This window comes from Molossus molossus, unplaced genomic scaffold (assembly GCF_014108415.1).
Source record: "Molossus molossus isolate mMolMol1 unplaced genomic scaffold, mMolMol1.p scaffold_m16_p_3, whole genome shotgun sequence".
Classification (NCBI taxonomy): Eukaryota; Metazoa; Chordata; class Mammalia; order Chiroptera; family Molossidae; genus Molossus; species Molossus molossus.
The window spans coordinates 95115577-95135136 of record NW_023425366.1 but is presented as its reverse complement, the minus strand read 5'-3'; the positions used below and the strand labels follow the sequence as shown (position 1 = coordinate 95135136).

Genomic DNA, 19560 nt, shown 5'->3' with positions numbered 1-19560 from the left:
AGCCAGGCCTCTTGTATTCTTTTTAATTGGTTCCAAGTTAAGAAAAATAAGAAAGGACTATTTTAAATTGTCCCCCTAAAATCTCACTGCACTCAGTGCTCAAGAAATTATTTCCTTAATGTTAGATATCTAAGTTCAGCCAGTATTGATTAAGTCCTCAAGAATAATGATATTGTAGGGGATGTGAAACATGAATACACATTGCCTATAAGCTTGCAAATGTCCCTATGGTCATTCAGTGAAAACAATCTTGTACTTAGCACCTGTTTGCCAGGCTTAGTGTCAAGTGGCATCAGACATGGAACCTGCTTTCAATGAGCTTCCAATCAGATGGGGACACATCATAATGACCAGAACCTGTGATACAGGTAGACAGCACCACACCTGAGAGCTTTCGGATGCTAGAGAGGGAGTGTTGCAGCTGAAGGGGCAGGAGAAACTTTGGGGTTCCCACTGGGTGAGATCAGGGCATGACAGACTGGAGGCCAGGAAGCATAGAAGTCGGAAGGAGCAAAGCAGGAGCAGGAAAGGTGAACTTGGAGCATGGCCGTTGAGACTAGAATCCACACTTACCGGCTGTGGGCTGGGACGCGGAGAACCTCACTCCTCAGAAAGAGTTTTGGAGGAGCCTGTCTTAGACACCTGAATGATCTCCACGGAGGTGATGCCTTTACCAGCCACACGGTGTCTGGTGCGCAACTTGTTCAGAGCAGTCTCTGCCATGCCCGCCCGCTCCTCGGCATCATCCAGCTCATGCACCGTCTTCCTGTAGCGAGCCAAGGTCTGGTTGGCCTGCTCCTCCTGTGGCAAAGACACAGTGGAAAGTGGGGTGTGAACCTGGCTTGTTTTGGTTAAATGTGCTCTGTTATCTGTTCTGCACTGTCATCTAAGAGTGTAATTGTTCAATAAAGCTTGTTAGAAAACACAGCAGTCCTGGGTCAGGGTCATCCTCTATATTACCACGGACTACTACCTTCAACACTTTTAGATAATTCTTTTGGCCCTAATGTCCACATTTCTATATTAAAAAATTTTTTTTTCTTTATTGATTTTAGAGAGAGAGGAAAGGAGAGGGAGAGAGAGATAGAAACATTGATGAGACAGAACATTGACTGGCCGCCTCCTGCATGTCCCCCACTGGGGACAAGGCCAACAACCTGGGCATGTGCCCTGACTGGGAATCAAACCAGCAACCTCTTGGTGCATGGGTTGACGCTCAATTACTGAGCCACAGCGGCTGGGCACATTTCTAAATATACTGTGCTTTGTTGCTGCTTTTAGAATTTGTGGTTTTAGGCATTGGTTATTGGGGCCCCACTTGGAAGCTGTGGATTTAGTGCTTCCCATAGCCCCCACCACACATTTCCCATCCCCTTGTCTTCCCAATAGAATCGTAGTTGTTTTGGTTAGACCATATGACTATATGCCTGGCCTCTATTGAGCCTTTGGGGAAGGGCACTGGGTGGGTGGCTGATGAATTCAATGTGGTGGCCCCAGAACTGGCAGCAAATTTCAGCAGAGTCAAATATCTACGTCTTGGATGATAGTGGTAGGTGGACATGTGGATTGAGACTTGAAGCCACCCTTTGCTAACCATTTGGCTTTGACTTTAACATTGAATAACGTAATATAAAACCCCACAATAGGCTGTTTATTCACCTGTGAAATGGACTAAAAACATCAGCTTTCCTGCCTGTGTCAGGAGAATCAAGAAAGGGTGGTTCCTTATGTTTAACAGTAGGACCAAAAGGGAGAGGAGAGCTTATCCTGGCAGAGGCCACAGGGACAGTAGAAGCAGGACAAAGGAAATTAAGAACATCCCTGGTTTTAAGTTAACACAGGTGTTCTTAGAGGATATGTTAGAGTTTTACATGTTTCTATTGCCAGTGAGCAGTGTCCAGTCCACTTCTCATGTGATAGTGAAGGTGAAGTGCCGTGGACACGAGACTCATGGGAGTCATCTTTTGGGCAATACTTTATTCCTTTTCTGTGGTTAATTCTAATCAAGGTTTGAGACCAAGGCTGGGAAGAAAGGGAGAATTAGAGATGGGTGGCAAGCACCTACCGCCTCTTCAATCTGCCGCTTGTAGATCTTCAGCTTGTTCTGCAGCTTCTCCACCAGCTCCTGCATGCGCTGGTTGGTCTTGTGGTCCTCCTCTGTCTGGAACACCAGCTCTTTGAGGCGACGTTCATTCTTCCGCAGAGTCTTGACTGTCTCCACATGCTGTTTCTGCTCTCCATCCAGTTCTGTCTCTAGTTCCTTGATCTGAGGAAGGAAGAGAGGAATGCAACTCAGGGAATGTGTGTTTTTGATCTTCAGAGCTCAGCGACCTTGGACAGGGGTGTCGTGGCTACAGCGCCCACTTCCTACCCAGAGGTAAGCTGGTGAGACCTGGACAGGAGAGGTCAGGCCCTTCTTTTTTCTTTAAATTTTTTTTTTCTTTTCTTTATTGATTTTAGAGAGAGAGAGAGGAAGGGAGAGGGAAAGAGAGATAGAAACATCAATGAGTGAGAACATCAATTGGCTGCCTCCTGCATGCCCCACACTGGGGATTTGGCCCACAACCTGGGCACGTGCCCTGACCATGAACCGGCAACCTATTGGTGCATGGGTCAATGCTCAACCACTGAGCCACACCAGCCAGGCAAGGTCAGGCGCTTCTGTAGTTGTCAGATGGTCACAAGTTTCCTCCTCTGGGAAATGGATGAGGCAGGGGTCAGACAAGGTGACCAAACCTCCTGGGCCCTTCCAGCTCTAACATTTCATGAAGTAAAGACTAAGGCCTTGTTTTAAGTAGTCATAAGAGAGGAATAATGTTGGAAACTGAGACTGGGAACAAAGAAAGAGGAAGAATATTGGAAACTGCCCTCCTTGGAAGCTAACGGCATTCTGGGGCAAGATGTCAGGGAGAGTAGGAGAGGAGACCTTTGTATAAATAAATTAGAGTTGTTGTCTCAATTTCCTTTTCTTTCCTAGCTCTGAAATAACCCAATTCTTCATCAAATACTGTGCATGTTTTTTGGGAAAAGACCTCCATCCTCCCGCCTGGCCATCTCTCTCCTGGCTCAGCTCAGTGTTGCCCTCACCCTGGTTTCCAGCTTCATGATTGTGCGCTTTCCTCCTTTCAGAGCCAGCTGCTCAGCCTCCTCCATCTTGGCCTGCAGGTCTTTGATGGTGATCTCATAGTTCTTCTTGATCTTCTCCAGGTGCATGCAGTGGTCCTGCTCTTGCCGGAGCTCTTCTGCCATGCGGGCAGCCTGTGGGAGACCAGGAGAAGAGCACGAGCTGGAGCTGGGTCTGCATCCAGGCTCCTAGTGTCTTTGAGAGATGAGGACCCTTGTCTCTCAGTCTCTGGGAAACCAAGTGGTTGACTTGAGGAACCTCGCTACATACTGCTGGGGTTTAGTGGAAGGGGGCTCCATGCTCCCGTGTCCTTCGAAGCGCAAGGAGAGGAGGCACGCTTAGGCTCTCACAACCAGGCCTTCCAAAGCTGTGGACTCCCCGAGCCTGGTGCTTTCCAGCCAAACTCTTCACTGTCTCCTCCAAGAGGGGCATAGCACAGAGGGTGGGAAAAGCACAGATCCAGAGTAGGAAGATGAAGTCTATACCCAGCCCCCTGTGTGACCTATGGCACGTTATTTTACCCAGTTGTCCTTATATTCATTCCACAAATATTCATGGAGGGCCTATTGTGCACTGTGTATGGGTCTATGCTCTCTGGACATACCACCAAATTAGACTAACAATGTTCCTGAGCTCCTGGCATTTTGATGAGTGTGAGGGGCCTGACAAGAAAATCTGTATTTTATCAGCCCTAAAGTGGGATATGTAGTATCCACCACTTGTCATCCATGTGAGCATCCACAGGAATGCTGGGGCAAAAATACTTGGCAGCACATCTTGCCAACATCCACCCCTGAGCCCCTTGGCACAGCACCCATTTTCCTTTCACTAACCCTTCCTTCTAGACTGGTTTGATGTTCCTCCTCGCCCAAAAGCCTTCCTAGATGAGCCCATATCGATGGCTCCTTTGATCTGTGTCCCCAGGCTGCAAGCCGTAATCTCTCACATGATCAGGTGTAGCTTGTAAGTATTCCTCCAGACTCTGGTCTATTCAGAGCAGGAACCACATCCCCACTGGCAGGGCACCAGGACTCCATAATGACTCATGAGGGGAGGGGGTGGCCTTCCCTGCCTAGGGTAGCCAGGTCCTCAGCAGGCAGTCTGGCCTGGGGTACCCAGGCCCCCTCCCACCATCAGCAGGCAGCACACGCACTTACGTCAGTCATGGCTTTTTTGGCCCTCTCATCGGCTGAGCGGAACTCACTGATGAGCTCCTCGTGCTCGTTGGAGATGCGTTGGACATCTGACTCCAGCTTGCGTTTGACCACCAGGAGGCTTTGGTTCTGGAGGAGGAGATGAAGGAATTGCTGTGAAACGGGAGTCTGCACAGCCCTTTTGTTTTCAGGAAAGAAGATGACCCTCTCCCACACACGCTTGTCAGGCCCCCTAACAGGAAATGACTTTGGGACCCTGCTCGAGGTGAGGGTCTCTCCCCTGCATTCTTCTCTGGGTTTTAGAACAGAACTTGCTTCATGAGGAGCTCAGGAAAAACTTCATTTAGGCCTGGGGAAGATGGCAGCTTTAGAACAATCCTGAACTCAGAGCTGGGAAAACCCAGGCTCAGCGTTGGGTACTGGTATGTATGTGATCTTGTCTCTAAATGGGATAATCCCTATATGTCCCATGCCCATTTTTTCTTTTGGTGAATTCACATGAGATGATGAGTAAGGATTAAGCCGTGCCAGTGAAGAACTGCACTGTGAGCAGTAAGGGGTCCTGGTATTACCACGAGGAGCATTCAGGGCTCCTCAGTGTTGACCATGGATAAATCACAGCTCTTTTTTGTCATTTATAAAATGAATGTCAGATTTTGAATATTCTAGATGCCTTCCAGTTCTGAAGTTCTAGCCTCAGCTACACTGTGGGGTGGGAGCCTTAAAATTGGCTTAATGATCAGAATCTCCTGAGCAGTTTCTAAAAGTTTAGATTTCTGGGGTCCCATCGTAGAGCCACCGGATCAGAATCTCCAGGGGAGACTCTGGGAGCCTGTCTTTAAAAGTTCTACACAACAGTGTACATGTAGTTAACACATTGTGCTGTGCACTGAAAAATGGCTAAGATGGTACATTTTATGTTGTGATGTTTTGTTTTGTTTTTATTTTCACCATAACAACAACAAAAATAAAAAGCTCTGCAGGTAAGTTCCAAGGATTTGGCCAGTGAGGACATTAGCTGCCTCTGAGTTCTGAGGAGAGCCCACAGGTTGGGGCCGCATCCTGGGCTTGCCCTGGCACCCTGAGTGTGAGTTCACATGGCACTCCTCAGGACACCAACATCCTACCTGGACGTTGACCTCATTGTGTCTCTCTGTGATCTCCACCACCTCCTGCTCCAGCAGCTTGCGGGAGCGCTCGCTGCCCTCCAGGGCTGAGCGCACCTCCTCCAGCTCTGTCTGCAGCAGGCTCAGGCGCCTCTCCTGCAGGTTGTACTGCTCCCGCAGCTCCTCGTGCTGTCTGGCATCCTCATCCATCTGGACTTGCAGGTCCTGGGGGACAAGAGGACATGGCCTGAGCTCATCTCCAGGCCCTGACACAGCCTGAGGCTGGCCAGGACTGAGGGTGCTATGACCTTTACAGACCTGGCTCAGGAGGGAGCTGGGGTGGGAGTAGGGAAGTGGAGGCCACAGAGGAAAAAAGTGTGAGGTGTAGACCTGTCCTCAGGGAATCACAGCCTGGTTGAGGTGCGGCTGGGCCATGGCCCAGGTGACCAGAGGATTTGTCTTATCCAGTGGGTCGTCAGCACAAGGGCAAGGCTTTGCTGATGATGGAGCACCTGGTGTTTACAGCCAGGCCTTCTCAAGAAGCCTTCCTCACTGAGCTTTGACAATTACACCCCTACTGGCTAAACCCCATTTCCCTTCCTCTATCTTGTGATCTCTCCATAGCACTTACCATTTTTTATACTACCATTTTATTTACTTGTTGCTTATTGTCTACCTGCAGAGATATTTGTTGTTTCATTTATTCTCCTACCCCCAGCACTTAATACAGAGCCTGGACAGAGCGGGTCTCCAATAAACAGGGATCCAGCTATGCATGCTTTAAAGACCAGCCTGATGGCCATGGTGAGTATGGCTCAGTGGCCATTGGCCTTCGAACCAAAGGGTTGCAGGTTGGATTCCTGGTCAAGGGCACATGCCTGGGTTGCAGGTTTGATCCCTGGCCCCAGTCAGGGTATGTGTTGGGGCAACCGATCGATGTGTCTATCTTGTGTCGATTTCTCTTTCTCTCTCTCTCTATCTGGATCTCGCCCTCTCTCCCTTCCACTCTCCCTAAAAATCAATGAAAAAAAAATATCCTCGGGTGAGGATTATTAAAAAAGTATGAGTGTATTCTTTTTTTTTTTTTTTTATCCTCACTGGAGGACTTTTTCCATTCTTTATTCAGACAGAGCGGGAGGGAGAGAGAGAGAGAGAGAGAGAAACATCGACATGAAAGGGACACATCAAGTGGCTGCCACCCGCACGACCAACCAGGGTTGGGGACAAACTGCAACAAGGTACATGCCCTTAGCGGGAACTGAACCCGGGTCTTTCTGGACCGCAGGTCAGTGCTCTAACTATTAAGCCAAACCGCTGAGCCAAACTGGCCAGGGCAAGTGTTTACATTCTTTATTTTTCCTTGTTTGAAATCATTTATAAGAAAAAAAATATTTAAAAAATCAAGACAGGCCTAACTTTCCTGTTTCTCTCATATTTTCCCTTATTCCAGTGGTCTAGGATATGGACTTTGGTGGTTGGGGCCTCTCATTTATCCAGTCTCCAGGTCTCCTGCTCCCTGGATTGCCAGCCACCCCACGTTCTCACCCTCATGCCTTTACCCTCTCGTGCGTGTTGAAGACATGCATGAAATTAGCTTTCTGTAAGCCTGCAGGCTTGGGGTTGGCTTGCTTTGTGACTAGTTCTTCCCCATCCCAGATCACTACCTTGAGTTGTTGTTGTAGCCTTTTCACTGCCTTCACAAGTTCACTGTTGTTCTTGTTGGCATGGTCCAGCTGGATTTCCATCTCATTCAGGTCAGTCTCCATCTTCTTCTTGAGCCGAAGTGCCTCTGCCCGGCCCTTGGCTTCTGCCTCCAGGCTGGCCTGCAGAGACTCAATGGCCCGCTGGTGGTTCTTCCTGCAAGTCCAAGCAGAGAAAGCCTTGGCGTTCCAGACCCGATGTTCAGTCTGTGCCAACCCTCCCTAGATAAGAGGTCTCTGAGCATCAACATGTGTGAAATTAAACTATCTTTCCTTACAGTATGTAAGTGAGGGACAATCATTCTTCGGAAAAAGAAATGGAAGGTTAACGTTTACTACATGTCTTCTGTGATCTCAATTCATTTTACGCGCAAAGCAGTTCTGCAAGAAAACATGTCAAAGGTCATCCATTTAACCCAGGATGGAGTTGGATTCAAACCCAGATGCTGAGGTCCCTGTTTTATTCATTACAAAATGTGAGTTTTGGCTATACAAGTTAGATATATAGCTCTCTTCAAAACAACAGTCATTAATTGATTGTACTTTATATATATCCTTTATATTGTAATCATAATAAACATTTCCATAAAGCCCTCATATAAACTGTATTAGTCTCCTTTAATAGGACAGGACAAGAGGAGGTACTTTGGATGTTAAAAAAATTTTTGAATCATTCTGGCAAATAAATGTCTAGCATGTAAAGATCCTACCACTTGCCCCCACACTGCCTTCACCTCCGCCTCACCCTGAACACCCACTGTGTGCAGGCACATTGCTGAATTTGCAGCACCTTGAGGTGTATTCAATTTCTAGATATGGGCAAGGGTATCATGACATTCTCAAAAGTGAACAAAATAGGGATTCACTTTGACTTAAAAATAAATACAAGCAAAAACCACAAAACATTGTAAAAAATTAAAGATCTAAATAAATGGAAAGACATTTATGTTCATGGATCAGGAGACTTAATATTGTTAAGGTGGGATTCAATATATGATTCCATTCATACGAAATGTTCAGAATAAGCAAATCTGAAGAAACAGAAAGTAGATTGGTTGTTGCCTAGGGCTGGGGTGGGTTGTGGTGGTGGTGGGGAGAAATTGGATTTGACTGCTAAAGGATATTGGATTTCTTTGTGGGGTGGTGAAGAAAATGTCCTAAAATTGTTAGTGATGGTTGCACAACTAAAAACCATTGAATTTTATTTTTAACATGAGTAAATTGTATGGTATGTGAATTAATAGAGCTGTTGCAAACACACACACACAAACATTTCATTTTACACTTTACACACACGCTAGAGCATAGCTAGAAATTTAGGATGAAGGTCAGGTTTAGCCTACTGGCTGTAGAGTCATTTGGCTTCTCCTCACAACATGCTTTCATATCTGTAATTTCATTTAATCTTTACCACATCTCAGAGTGGTGGTTAGGAAGCCATCATCTTCCCATCTGTTCGATGGGAGAATTGCATCTATCTCACGGGTGTTTTTTCATAATTGTTTTATTGTGGCAAAATACATGTAACAAAATTTATTATCTTAACCATTTTTAAGCGTACAGTTCAGTAGTATTAAATACATTCATGATGCTGTGCTACCATCACCACAATCCATCTCCAGAACTCTTTTAATCTTATAAAACTGAAGCTCTATACCCATTAAACAATAACTCCCCCATTTGCCCCCTCCCCCTAGCCTCTGGTAAATACCATTCTACTTTTTGTCTCTGTGATTTTGAGTACTCTAAGTACTTCATATAAGTAGAATCATACACTATTTGTCCTTTTTATAACTGGCTTATTTCACTTAGCATAGTGCCCTCAAGGTTTATCTATGTTTTATCATGTGTCAGAATTCCCTTCCTTTAAAAGAAAAAAGATATTTTTATTTTTGTTAATCCTCACCTGAGGATATTTCTCCACTAATTTTTTTTAGGTAGAATGAAAAGGAGCAAGGGAGGGAGAGGGAGAGAGGGAGGAGGGAGGGAGAGAGAGAGAGAAAGAGAGAGAGAGACTCCGTTGACACTGACTGGGGATGGGAATTGAATTGGCAACCCAGGTACGTGCCCTTGACCAAGAATCAAATCTGTGACCCTTCAGTCCAAGCTCTAACTGCTGAACCAAACTGGCCAGGGCAGAATTCCCTTCCTTTTTAAGGCTAACTAATTTCCATTTTATGTATATATCACATTTTGTTTATCCATTTGTCAATGGACACTTAGGTTGTTTCCATGTTTTAGCTATTATGAATAATGCTGCTGTGAACATGGATGTACAAATATCCCTTTTAGACCCTGCTTCAAATTCTTTGGGGTATATATCTGGAAGTGGAATTGCTAGATTATATGGTAATTCTTTTAAAATTTTTGAGGAATCTCCATACTGTTTTCCACAGTAGCTCTACCATTTTACAATCCCTAGAGTGTATAAGGGTTCCAATTTCTCCACATCCTCATCAACAGTTATTATTTTCTGTTTTGTTTTTTTTTTGTTTTTTTTTAATTTTATACTAGCCTTTGTAATGGGTGGGAGGTAGTATCTAATCGTAATTTTTATTTGTACTTCCCTAATAACTAGTAATATTGAATATCTTTTCATGTGCTTATTGGCCATTTGTATATCTTCTTTGGAGAAATGTCTGTTCAAGTCCTTTGCCCATTTTTAAGTTGGATTATAATCTCATTGGGTTTTGTGATGAACCACTGAACTAAGACATTTTCAAGTGTTTGTAAACCACAGAGTGCCCCATCTGTATAAGATACTACCATTATTCCCAGTTAACAGATGCGGAAACTGCGGTTCACAGAGGTTCATCTAATTTGTCCAAGGTCACATGACTAGTAGGTGGCAGAGATCCAGGTTTCTGGACTCGGCTTCATCATGCTACCAAAGTCAGCCTCCCATCCTGTCAGCCCCATACCTTGTAGCTTCAAATTCCTCTTCTTTCTCATGAATTCTCCGGTCGATGTCAGCTTTAACCTGAGCCAGTTCCAGCTGAATGCGAATCACCTTGCTCTCTTCAACCTGCCAGGAATGTAAACATCAGTCTTTCTGGCTAAGCAGGTGTGCGGTCCCTGGCCAAGTGTTCAGCCCCCAAAGACACAGCCTTGAGGTTACCTCCAGGGAAGACTCAGCTTCCTCCAGGGCCACCTGGAGTTCATCCTTTTCAATCTCTAATTTTTTCTTCAACTTCTGCAGCTCATGCACACTCCGTCCTCCCTCGCCCAGCTGATCAATCAGCTCCTTGATCTCCTCTGAGAAAAAAAATATTCTTGTTAATAAGGCACGAGGACTACCAGCTTCCCAGGATCATGGCATGTGGCATTGACATTTCTCCATTGGGGCCAGAAGCAGGCACTCCTAGCCTCACTGTATCAAAAGAGAGGTAATACACTTATAGTCATAGACGCATGGAGCATCAGGGCTTGAGTGGATCCAAGCTCCTCTTTTTATAGATGAGAGGCTGAAGCCCAGAGAAGAGCAAGCAAGCACAGAGTAGTTTTAGGGCCAGTGCCCAGGACTCTCAGTTCTACATGCAAGACCTTCTTTTCTTAGAGACACTCCCCCAACAACACCCCCCAGGTCTCAAATTCCAGCCTGAAACCCTCATATGCAAGAAATACATATGCATATACATATATAATTTACATATGAACAGATGAAGGGCTCAAATAAAATCTATTGAGCCCTTATTTGTGCCAGCTACTCTACTAAGTGAAGACTTGATGCATTTGATTGTATTTCATTGGCACAACAACCTTACAAGGAAGGCAGTATTACGTCCCTATCTTACAGATGAGGAAATTGAGGCACAGAAAGTTTAAGTAACTCACCTGCCAGATGTTATATTCCCAAGTGCTCAAGTGCTTCTACAAAGCTCTTGCCAGTCACTCAACAAACATTTATTGTGCACCTTCTGTGTGCCACGTGTTTAAACCCATGATGTATCTGGCAGGGGCTCGGGGGGGCCCTGGCTGTGTCTTTGTCCCTGCAGGCCCACCTGCCTGCCCTTGACTCACCCTGCAGGGTCTTGTTCTCCTTTTTCACTGACTCGAGGTGCTCCAGGGACTCCTCGTAGGCAGTCTTGATCTTGAAGCTCTCTGTCATGTACATGCGGCACTCCTTCTGTGAACTGTCCACCTCCACCTGCAGCTCCTCACACTTCTGCTGCCACTCAGCCAGCATCTTGTCAAAGACCCGCTGCTTCTTGTCCAGAGCAGCAGCTGCAGCATTGGCCTAAAGAGAGCATTGGTCTCTGACTTTCCTGCCCCTTTCCCCTCCTGCTGCCCCCCTCCCTTCCTTTCCTCTCCTTCCCCAGTGACTGTGGTGATCACAGACTTCTTGAGCATTGGGATATAATTAAATGTTTATGGCACAAGCACAAACTAGGGGGTCAGGAAAGAGCTATATTCCAGTTCTAAAACTTCTGCTACTAGATGTGTGACGTTGGGCGGTCTACCTTACCCTCCTAGGCTAGAATTTTCTCAAGTGTAAAATGAGGAATCTGGGCCACAGAGGCCTTCCCAGATGACATTCACCCAATTCCCCATAGTGTATTTCTCTATAATGTCCTAATAATATACATTACACATCATTGTCCAACTCAGAGATTGGTTGATATTATTTTTCTTGTGAATCAAAGCTGAGTAGTCTTAGACATTATTTTTTCATAGACCTGTCATCTTTTTCATAACCCTCTGGCAAGTATGTATTTGCTGCTGTTCAATGCTGGATTTTGTAAAATTCTGCATAACGTCCTAATTTGGAAGGAGCAAAAATTTTGGGGTTTTAGGACGATTTTCTGAAGCCTTTCACATGGATGTGACCATCTGCCCCTCATAGCTGGCATGAAGCAATGGTCCTGTCTGGACCAAGATCACATGGGTATGTGTAGTAGGAATCTTATTTAATTCAGCTGAAGACTGGCAAATCAGTCTGAACCAGGGATGCAAAAAGGAATATTTAGCCATACAAACTCTGTGGGACATGGTTTTTGTGAGAGCCAAAGGAACAGGGACAATATGTTACATGACTTCCTCAGACTAAGTTTTATCCTTGTCATGGATCTATTAAAATAGTGGCTTGTTGATGTTAAGATCTTAGAATTATGAGTATATATAAACACATTCAAGTAGGAGCCTGTGTCCAGGGGGCCTGTATACAAACCCTATGTTTCATCCTCATAGACCACTATTTCTTCCTGCTCACTGCAGACATGCAATAGTTTCATCCAGCCCCCTGTGGGCCCTTTGACCTGGCAAACAGGCAGCCTTAAAGCCTTTGACCCTCTGACCTTTTCCAAGTCAATGGTGAGGTCCTCGACTTCTGCCTGGAGTCTCTGTTTATTTTTTTCAAGGGAGGCAGCCCGGGCCTGGGCAGACTCAGCTGTCTCTTCTGCTTCCTGGAGCCTGGCGGCCAGTTTCCTCCTGTGGATGAGGGCGAGGGGGGCTATCAAGGAAACATAGGAGCCCACAGGCAGGGGAGCTGGGGAGTGGCGCTGAGCTCTGGTGTCACGATGGAAAAGGTGCAGACGGAGTGCGGTGTGTTTAGAGGAAGCAACCACTGTCCATTGACTAATTCAACAAAGATTTGTTTCCCTTCTGTGCCAAGTATCATTCTAGGCATTAGGGAAGCAGCGGTAAACAAAACAGATGAAGATCTCTGCCCTCATGTGAGTTCTGTTCCAGATGGGGACAGACAATACACAACATATAGACACTACGGAGAAAATAAAGCAGAGAAGGGGACACATGAGCAAAGGCCCGCGGGAGGGAGGGTAAGGGCGCTGTGGGTGTCTGGGGAACAGGTGCCAGGCAGAGAGAGGTGAGGGACTGAGGTTTAGGTTTCGCCCAGAGTGAAAGCAGGCAGCTCCGGGGCAGCTCGCAATAGAAAATAGAAAAGGGCTGGAGGGCAGGAGGGGAAGCTACAGGAAGGCAGATGTAGCCTCAATAGATGAAGAGCTTTAGATAAAAGATGTGTGTCAGCTGGAAGGCACTGTGGTTATTGCTATCCTGTCACCACAAATTCCAGTGAGCGAAAGGCTCAGCAAGCAGGCTGGGGTCTCCTTCACGCCTGGCAGAGTGGCTCACACGCAGGGCTTCCCTGGGTGCGTGGGCCCATGGGCACCAAGCAGCCTCTTCTTATGCAAGAGGGGGGTGACCACCACACCAGCCACCCAAGTTAAGTCATCCCAGGATGTGTCCACTTTTATTTCCTCAGGCCCATCAAGCAGTGTCCACTTCTCTCATTTGTGAACGAGGAAGAAAGCTCAAAGGACTTGAGAACATTTACCACAGAGCTGGAGAAAGGCAGAGTGGAAAGTTTTGCCACTGAGTGTGGTCTGTGTACTGCCAGCATGACGGAGAGGCCCCCACCCCAGACCCACCAGGCTTGTGGAGGCTTCCTCAGCACTTCAGAGGCAGAGAAGCCCTGCCTGGAGGGGGAGCCCCTGCTCCTGCCTTCCCTGTCTGAGCCTGAGCACTTTAAGGCAGAGGATGTAGGGAAGAGAGCCCTTGAAGGTGGAACCTGAAGGCTGGCGGTGAGTGGGCTCCCCTGCCAGACACTCATCCCCACTTTGAGAGGAACCTGTGAACTGCCTTCTTCTGGGCATGGCCCTGGCCTCAGCTGTGGCTGACGATGGTGAGATCCCACACCCAACCACCTGCTTGGCCTTCCCCGCTCTCCTGGCGCAGGCTGAGCTCACTTGGTCTCCTCCAGCTCCTCGGTCCTTTGGATGGCATCAGTCTCATACTTGGTCCTCCAGGTGGTCACTTCAGTGTTGAGTTTGGACACTAGGCGCTGCAGCTCCGACTTGCCTCCCTGCTCTTCCTCCAGCTGTTCCTTCAGCAGGTCCAGGTCGTGCTTGGTGTTGGCGAGACTCACCACAGCTGTGCTGCGAGACTGTGGGGACCACACGAGCCTGTCAGAGGCCTACCGGTCTCTCCACGGCCCCCAGGGCCAGCACTTAGGTATTTGTAATGTTAGATCAACAGTGCAGCAAGTAAAGGGGGAAAAGTCCATCGGGGTTTATTTTCCTTTTAATGACTGTCCACAAGATATATAATTTCACTTAGTCATACACATAGCATACTTCAGCTTTGTAGTTAACTTTTTTACTTGTTAGTGGATCAAATATTTTCCATGTCCCTTCTACATCTTCATAACCTATAATTTTCTAAAAGGAGGCAGCTCTCTCACCCCAACCCCAGCCCCAAACAAACCTTGGACTCTTCATCCAACTGCCTCTTATAATCGTCCACCTGGGATGTCAGTGATGTCTTTATCCGCAGTATTTGATTGAGTCGGCTCTGGGATTCTTCGTATTCCCGGCTCAGCTCACTATTTTCAGCTGGTTGAGAACAAAGGGAAGAAATATTGGATGAAGAACTGGCTGCTCAGCCAGATCCTAAGCTCCCTTAGGGCATGGCTCCCAAAGTGCCCAGTAAACACTGGGAGCACAGTGACCACCACACTAGTCACCCAAGTGAAGTCATCCCAGGAGCGGAGCAAGTGCCCAGGAGTCACCAGCATCCACGTAACTTGCATGGTGCAAAGGGCTTCATTCAGATGACAAAGCCCTGACCCCTGGCAGGAGATACAGTAAAGGAGTTTGGAGAGCACAGTGGGGTAGAGTGTTTACTTTGTAAACTATATTTGTCAACGGTTCCAGAACCTACTACATTCCTGTCATTTGTGGACTGATTGCAGGGGCCAGAGGCCAGGAAGAGGTGCATGAGTCCGAGAGGAAGATCGGGCTTTCGGTTCTGCTCTGTAAGTCGTTAGTTTGGTCACTTCATCTCACTGAGCCTCACTTTTCTCATCTGTCACATGGGGATATCGACTTTAAATAGTATTCAGAATGTGGGAAATAAGGCGAAAAGATGCCTGCAGGTTCTCTGGTGTCACACCGGAGCTGGTCTAACCGGCTCGCCACGGAGTATTAACTTCTCTCAGGGAATGCACCTTTGTTTGACTGACTGTTTACTCTGGTTAGAGCCCAGCCTCTGCAACGTTAGGTGTTAACTTGTATGGCAATAAGTTCCAAATTATCTAAATCCTGAAGTGCAAAGAATTTCCTCTGATAGAAAAACAAAAATAGTCCTGGCTGGTGTGGCTCAGTTGGTCGAGTGTCGTTCCCTGCACTGAAAGGTTGCTGGTTTGATTCCCAGTCAGGGCACATGCCAGGGTTGTCAGCCTGATGCCTGGCAGGGGGGAGTGCAGGAGGCAGCCTGTCAATGTTGAGCTCTCACATGGATGTTTCTCTCTGTCTCCCTCTCTCTTCCTGTCTGTCTAAAAATCAATTTAAAAAATCTTAAAACAAAAACTAAAACCAAATCAAACCAGAGATTGCAGTATTGTTGTCCTGCAGGACATTAACCAGTTTTGCATCTAATTTAGCAAAGTTCCTTGAGCATTCATTTCCCCACGGACTATGTCAATCTCACCTCTTGTGCTCTGCAAAGGCAGCTTTGCCATTTTTCTTGTTTCCTGATTAGTGACATATGTTCAGTTTATGTTACTATGTGGGTCATGTTTTAAAATGTTTAAAAAGTATCAGTATGGCTGCCCCTCCTGCCGATCTCACAGGGTGGTGGAGAGAACTGATATGAAAATGCTTTGAATAGTGTTTCCTGTTTTACACTGTAAAAATGTGACTTAGAACACTCAGAGGGTAAAATAAAATCTCCTGTGTCATCACAGGGGATGTGAATTTTCCAAAACCAAGAAAGCTCTGGGGAGAGGACCTAGGGACCATTTCAGTTTCTTTGTGGATCCCTCTTCTGTTCCATGCACTGTTCCTTAGGAAGCTGTTGGGAAGAGTGAGCTCACCTTGGAGGCGGGTCCTGATGGCATTGATTTCTGCCTGGTTTCTTTCCAGCTCAGCCACCTTGGCATTGGCTTCTGCTAAGCTATCTTCCAGCTTTCGGACATTGGCCTCAGCATTCATCTGCTCAGGAAGAGTGCGTTCAGTAGGGAAATGGGGCCAGGCTGCATGTACTAGGGGAAACCAGGCTAGGCCCTCCCTGCATCCCTCCTGGGTTCCCCTACTGCCACCTCCCAGGTTTCCAACTCCTTGAGGATATAGTCATAGTAATGTAATCATAATCTTAGTAGCACATCTTTATTGAGCTTTTCTTATGTGCCAGGGACTTTTGTAGCCCTCACAACAGTGCTTTGAGGTAGGGATTTTTATTATCCCCATTTTACATATAAGGAAACTGAGGCACAGTTAGGTTATGTGACTTGGCCAAGGTTATATACATAGTTGGTGGGGTCTGTGACAGGTTCACCTTGGCTCCCTTCACAACATCCAGAACATGACTTGGGCCTGCTGGGGGCTCAGGGAAAGTCTGTGCAGGAGCCAATGCCAGGGCACCTCCCTGAGGCTCCGGGGTGGGGGCTTCCCTCACCTTGGACTTCTGCATAGTCTCCATGCTGGCATTGAGGTCGTCGATCTCGGCCTTCATGACCTGCTTGTCCTTCTCCAGCTTGGACTTGACTCTCTGCAGGTTCTCCACATGCTCTGTCAGCTCAGCCATGGAGTCTGTGTGTTTCTTGCGCAGAGTAGAGGCGGTTGCCTCACTCTGCAGGGCCGCCTCCTCCAGCTCCCGCCGCAGTTTCAGCAGCTCGGCCTCCCGCTTGCGATTCTGCTCAATCTGGGGAAGAGAAGCAGGGCTTAGCAGGACTGGCTGGCACTGGTCTCCTTGGGGTGGACACGCTCACCTGCTCAATGGTCCCGATATTCCTGCACCCTACCAATGAGGTGTCCTGATTGAAATATCAATCCTAAACCTCTGGGTGGGTTGCCCATAGGATTTGTTTAGAAGTGTTCTGTGCTGAATTATGTTTCCCCAATAGATATGTTCAAATGTTAACGCTGATACCTTATTTGACCTTATTTGGGAATAGGGTCTTTGCAGATGTAAACAAGTTAAAATGTCATACTGGATTAGGGTGGGCCCTAATCTGGGGGCTGGTTGTCTTTGTAAGAGGGAAATTTGGACCCAGAGAGACATATAAGATAAAGGCCATATGACCACAGAGGCAGAGACTGGGTGATGCAGCTATCAGCAAGGAACAGCACAGATTGCCTGCAAACCATCGGGCGCTGAGACAGAGGCCTGGAATAGATGCTTTCCCAGAGCCGTCAGAAGGAACCCACCAGGCAGCCTCTTCTTATCCATAGCTCTTGCTCTAATGGCCTCCTGTTGTTGTTCCCTTATCTCTCTGCACTGCTAGAGATAGTCCCTTTGCTAATGCCCCTCATTCAAACCATTTGGGATGATTTTGTTTTCTGCCAGGATCCAACCACAGCTGGATACCAGCTTTAGTTCAGCCCCACAAGGAGCAGACTGTGGCCAGGATGATGAGGGAATGCGACGTGGAGTCCAGGGGGCCACAGGGAAGGATGCTTAGCCTTCCAGTGATAAGGGACACCATTCCTGCTCTCCACTCTGACCCAGGGTCCACATTTGCAAGAGAGCTGACTTTATGAAATTAGGAGAGTATCGTGTGGCTTTTTCTGGTTCCCATGATGCCTTCATGTGAGTTGGAGGAAGATATGTTCTACCCCAGGAGGCACGGCTCAGATTCCAGCCCCCATTTGCCTCTCACTGGAGTGCTTTTGGAGTGTGGGGTCACCCTACTTTAGTAACATGGTCTTTATTTTCTGTATTCTGGTGCTTTGACATCTGGGGCCTTGCTGATCTCAAAAGGATGGCCCCTCCCAGGGTTAGCTAATTCCTAGAGATAGCAAACAACTCAATTTCAATCGCAACCAACCAATCTAGAGTCCATGCACCCAACCCCTTCCTATGTGTGGCTCTCATGCTCTCAGCCACTGTCCACTCGCCCTAATCACCCAGGGCCAGGTACCAGACAACTAGGGATGACCCCTATGCCCTAGAACCCCCTGAAATTATCCAAACTATCTACTTTAAGCCTGCTCCCATTCCCTGCTTATTCCTTACTCAGAAACCATAATAAAGGCTCTTGCCCACAAATCCCCCTCCCTTTGTCTCCTGACTGACCCTGGGGCTTCCCTGCGTGGCTCTGCATAGCATGCCCCCTCCTTTTGGAAACTAGCAAACTGCTGTTGACCCTTGAACAATGCAGGTTGAAACTACACAGGTCAATTGAAAAAAAAATTGTGTATAAGTGGACTCATGCAGTTCAAATCTGTGTTGTTCAAGGGTCAGCTGTATCTCTTCAATGGCAATCCTTTCCTCATCTTCTGGCCTTACTGTACCTCAAAGTTTTTATTAATATGATATATTTTAGAATACCTGCCCTCTGCATCCAATCCAAATCCTGTTTCCGTTAGTGCCACTGAACTAAGGAGCCCCAGAAGGAAGTGGACCGAACCAGCTTCTCTCTTGCCTACTCTTTATTACTAATTGGTTTCTCCTCAAGCTAGCCCCAGGAATTCAGCAAAAACTGACTGGTCTTTATTCCTCTGTTCATCATCCAGCATTTTTTTCTCCCTGCAGGTGGGCAGAAATTGGGGTTACTAGGGCCCCCAAGGATGGTACCTGAGCAGATGTGGCTCCCCCAGCCTCTTCCAGCCTGTCGCTGAGGTCTTCAAGGTCCCGGGACAGGTCACTGCGTTGTTTCTCCACCTGGGGTGAGAGTGAATGACCCATCCATGAGGCCCTCTTTCTACATGGTGTCTACGAGGCCAGTCCTGTGCTTGGGGAGCTCTGCACTCTGTCTGCTACTCCACATGCTCAGTGAAGGATGCTGTCTGTCCTCCTTGCAGTGGGTGGGCCTTAATGCCCATGCTACCCACCAGCCCAGTATGGCTGAATCTGGAAGTTTAGGTGTCATATGATTTATTTCCCACCAGCATTCTGGCCTCATCCCCTGTAGGATTCCTGCCCTCAACCCTCCCTCCACTCTTTGCTCTTCCTTTTATACCTTTGTATCTGTGCAGATGTAGTTTCATCCCCTCAGCTTAGAAATTCCTGCCTGCCTCAGCCATTGAATTCAATCTTTGAGTCCCCAGGCTAATGATGCTTCCACCACCTGCCCCAGGCAGAGTTAGCCTCCTCTCCTTGGTCTCGTACCACAGACAACATCTTTGCATCTTATATCATAATTAATGTCCACATGCAGCATGGTGCCTGGCACACAGTCGGTGCTCAAGAAATAATGAGGACTTTTCGACTAGAATCCTGTCCTCCTCTCTGTTTCTGCTTATGGTTGGATTGTAGCTGGCATTAGGTACTTTGACTCAAAAAACGTGAAAGAAGTATGCCATTTACCTTGGCTCTCATTGCCCTCTCAGCTTCCAGTTCTTCCTCCAGTTCCTCGATTCGGGCCTAGCAGACAAATAGCAGTGGAAGAGGGTTGAGGGGGATTATTTCTCCTGTGTGAGAAACTTACCCACTTAGCCTTTTAGAGTGGAGGTAATGGAAGGAAGCTAAACATGATGGGCACTGTCAAAAGCAGAGGGAACCAATGGCCCTGGGGCAGG

General features: G+C 47.2%; 1 protein-coding gene across 1 annotated transcript in view; it reads right to left on the bottom strand.

Annotated features, from left to right (window-relative positions):
• Positions 1 to 600: 600 nt before the first annotated feature.
• LOC118641833 (myosin-16) overlaps positions 601 to 19560 on the bottom strand; it is a 52208-nt gene continuing 33248 nt past the window's right edge. The window contains exons 27-42 of the mRNA XM_036279421.1: positions 19349 to 19405; positions 18617 to 18703; positions 16496 to 16741; positions 15915 to 16032; positions 14306 to 14433; positions 13789 to 13985; positions 12379 to 12511; positions 11105 to 11321; positions 10203 to 10339; positions 10006 to 10109; positions 7049 to 7241; positions 5406 to 5609; positions 4282 to 4407; positions 3088 to 3258; positions 2066 to 2266; positions 601 to 801 (exon numbers count right to left, since the gene is read on the bottom strand). Coding sequence (XP_036135314.1) covers positions 601 to 801; positions 2066 to 2266; positions 3088 to 3258; positions 4282 to 4407; positions 5406 to 5609; positions 7049 to 7241; positions 10006 to 10109; positions 10203 to 10339; positions 11105 to 11321; positions 12379 to 12511; positions 13789 to 13985; positions 14306 to 14433; positions 15915 to 16032; positions 16496 to 16741; positions 18617 to 18703; positions 19349 to 19405 — 2520 coding nt within the window. The remainder of the gene's footprint in view (positions 802 to 2065; positions 2267 to 3087; positions 3259 to 4281; positions 4408 to 5405; positions 5610 to 7048; positions 7242 to 10005; positions 10110 to 10202; positions 10340 to 11104; positions 11322 to 12378; positions 12512 to 13788; positions 13986 to 14305; positions 14434 to 15914; positions 16033 to 16495; positions 16742 to 18616; positions 18704 to 19348; positions 19406 to 19560) is intronic.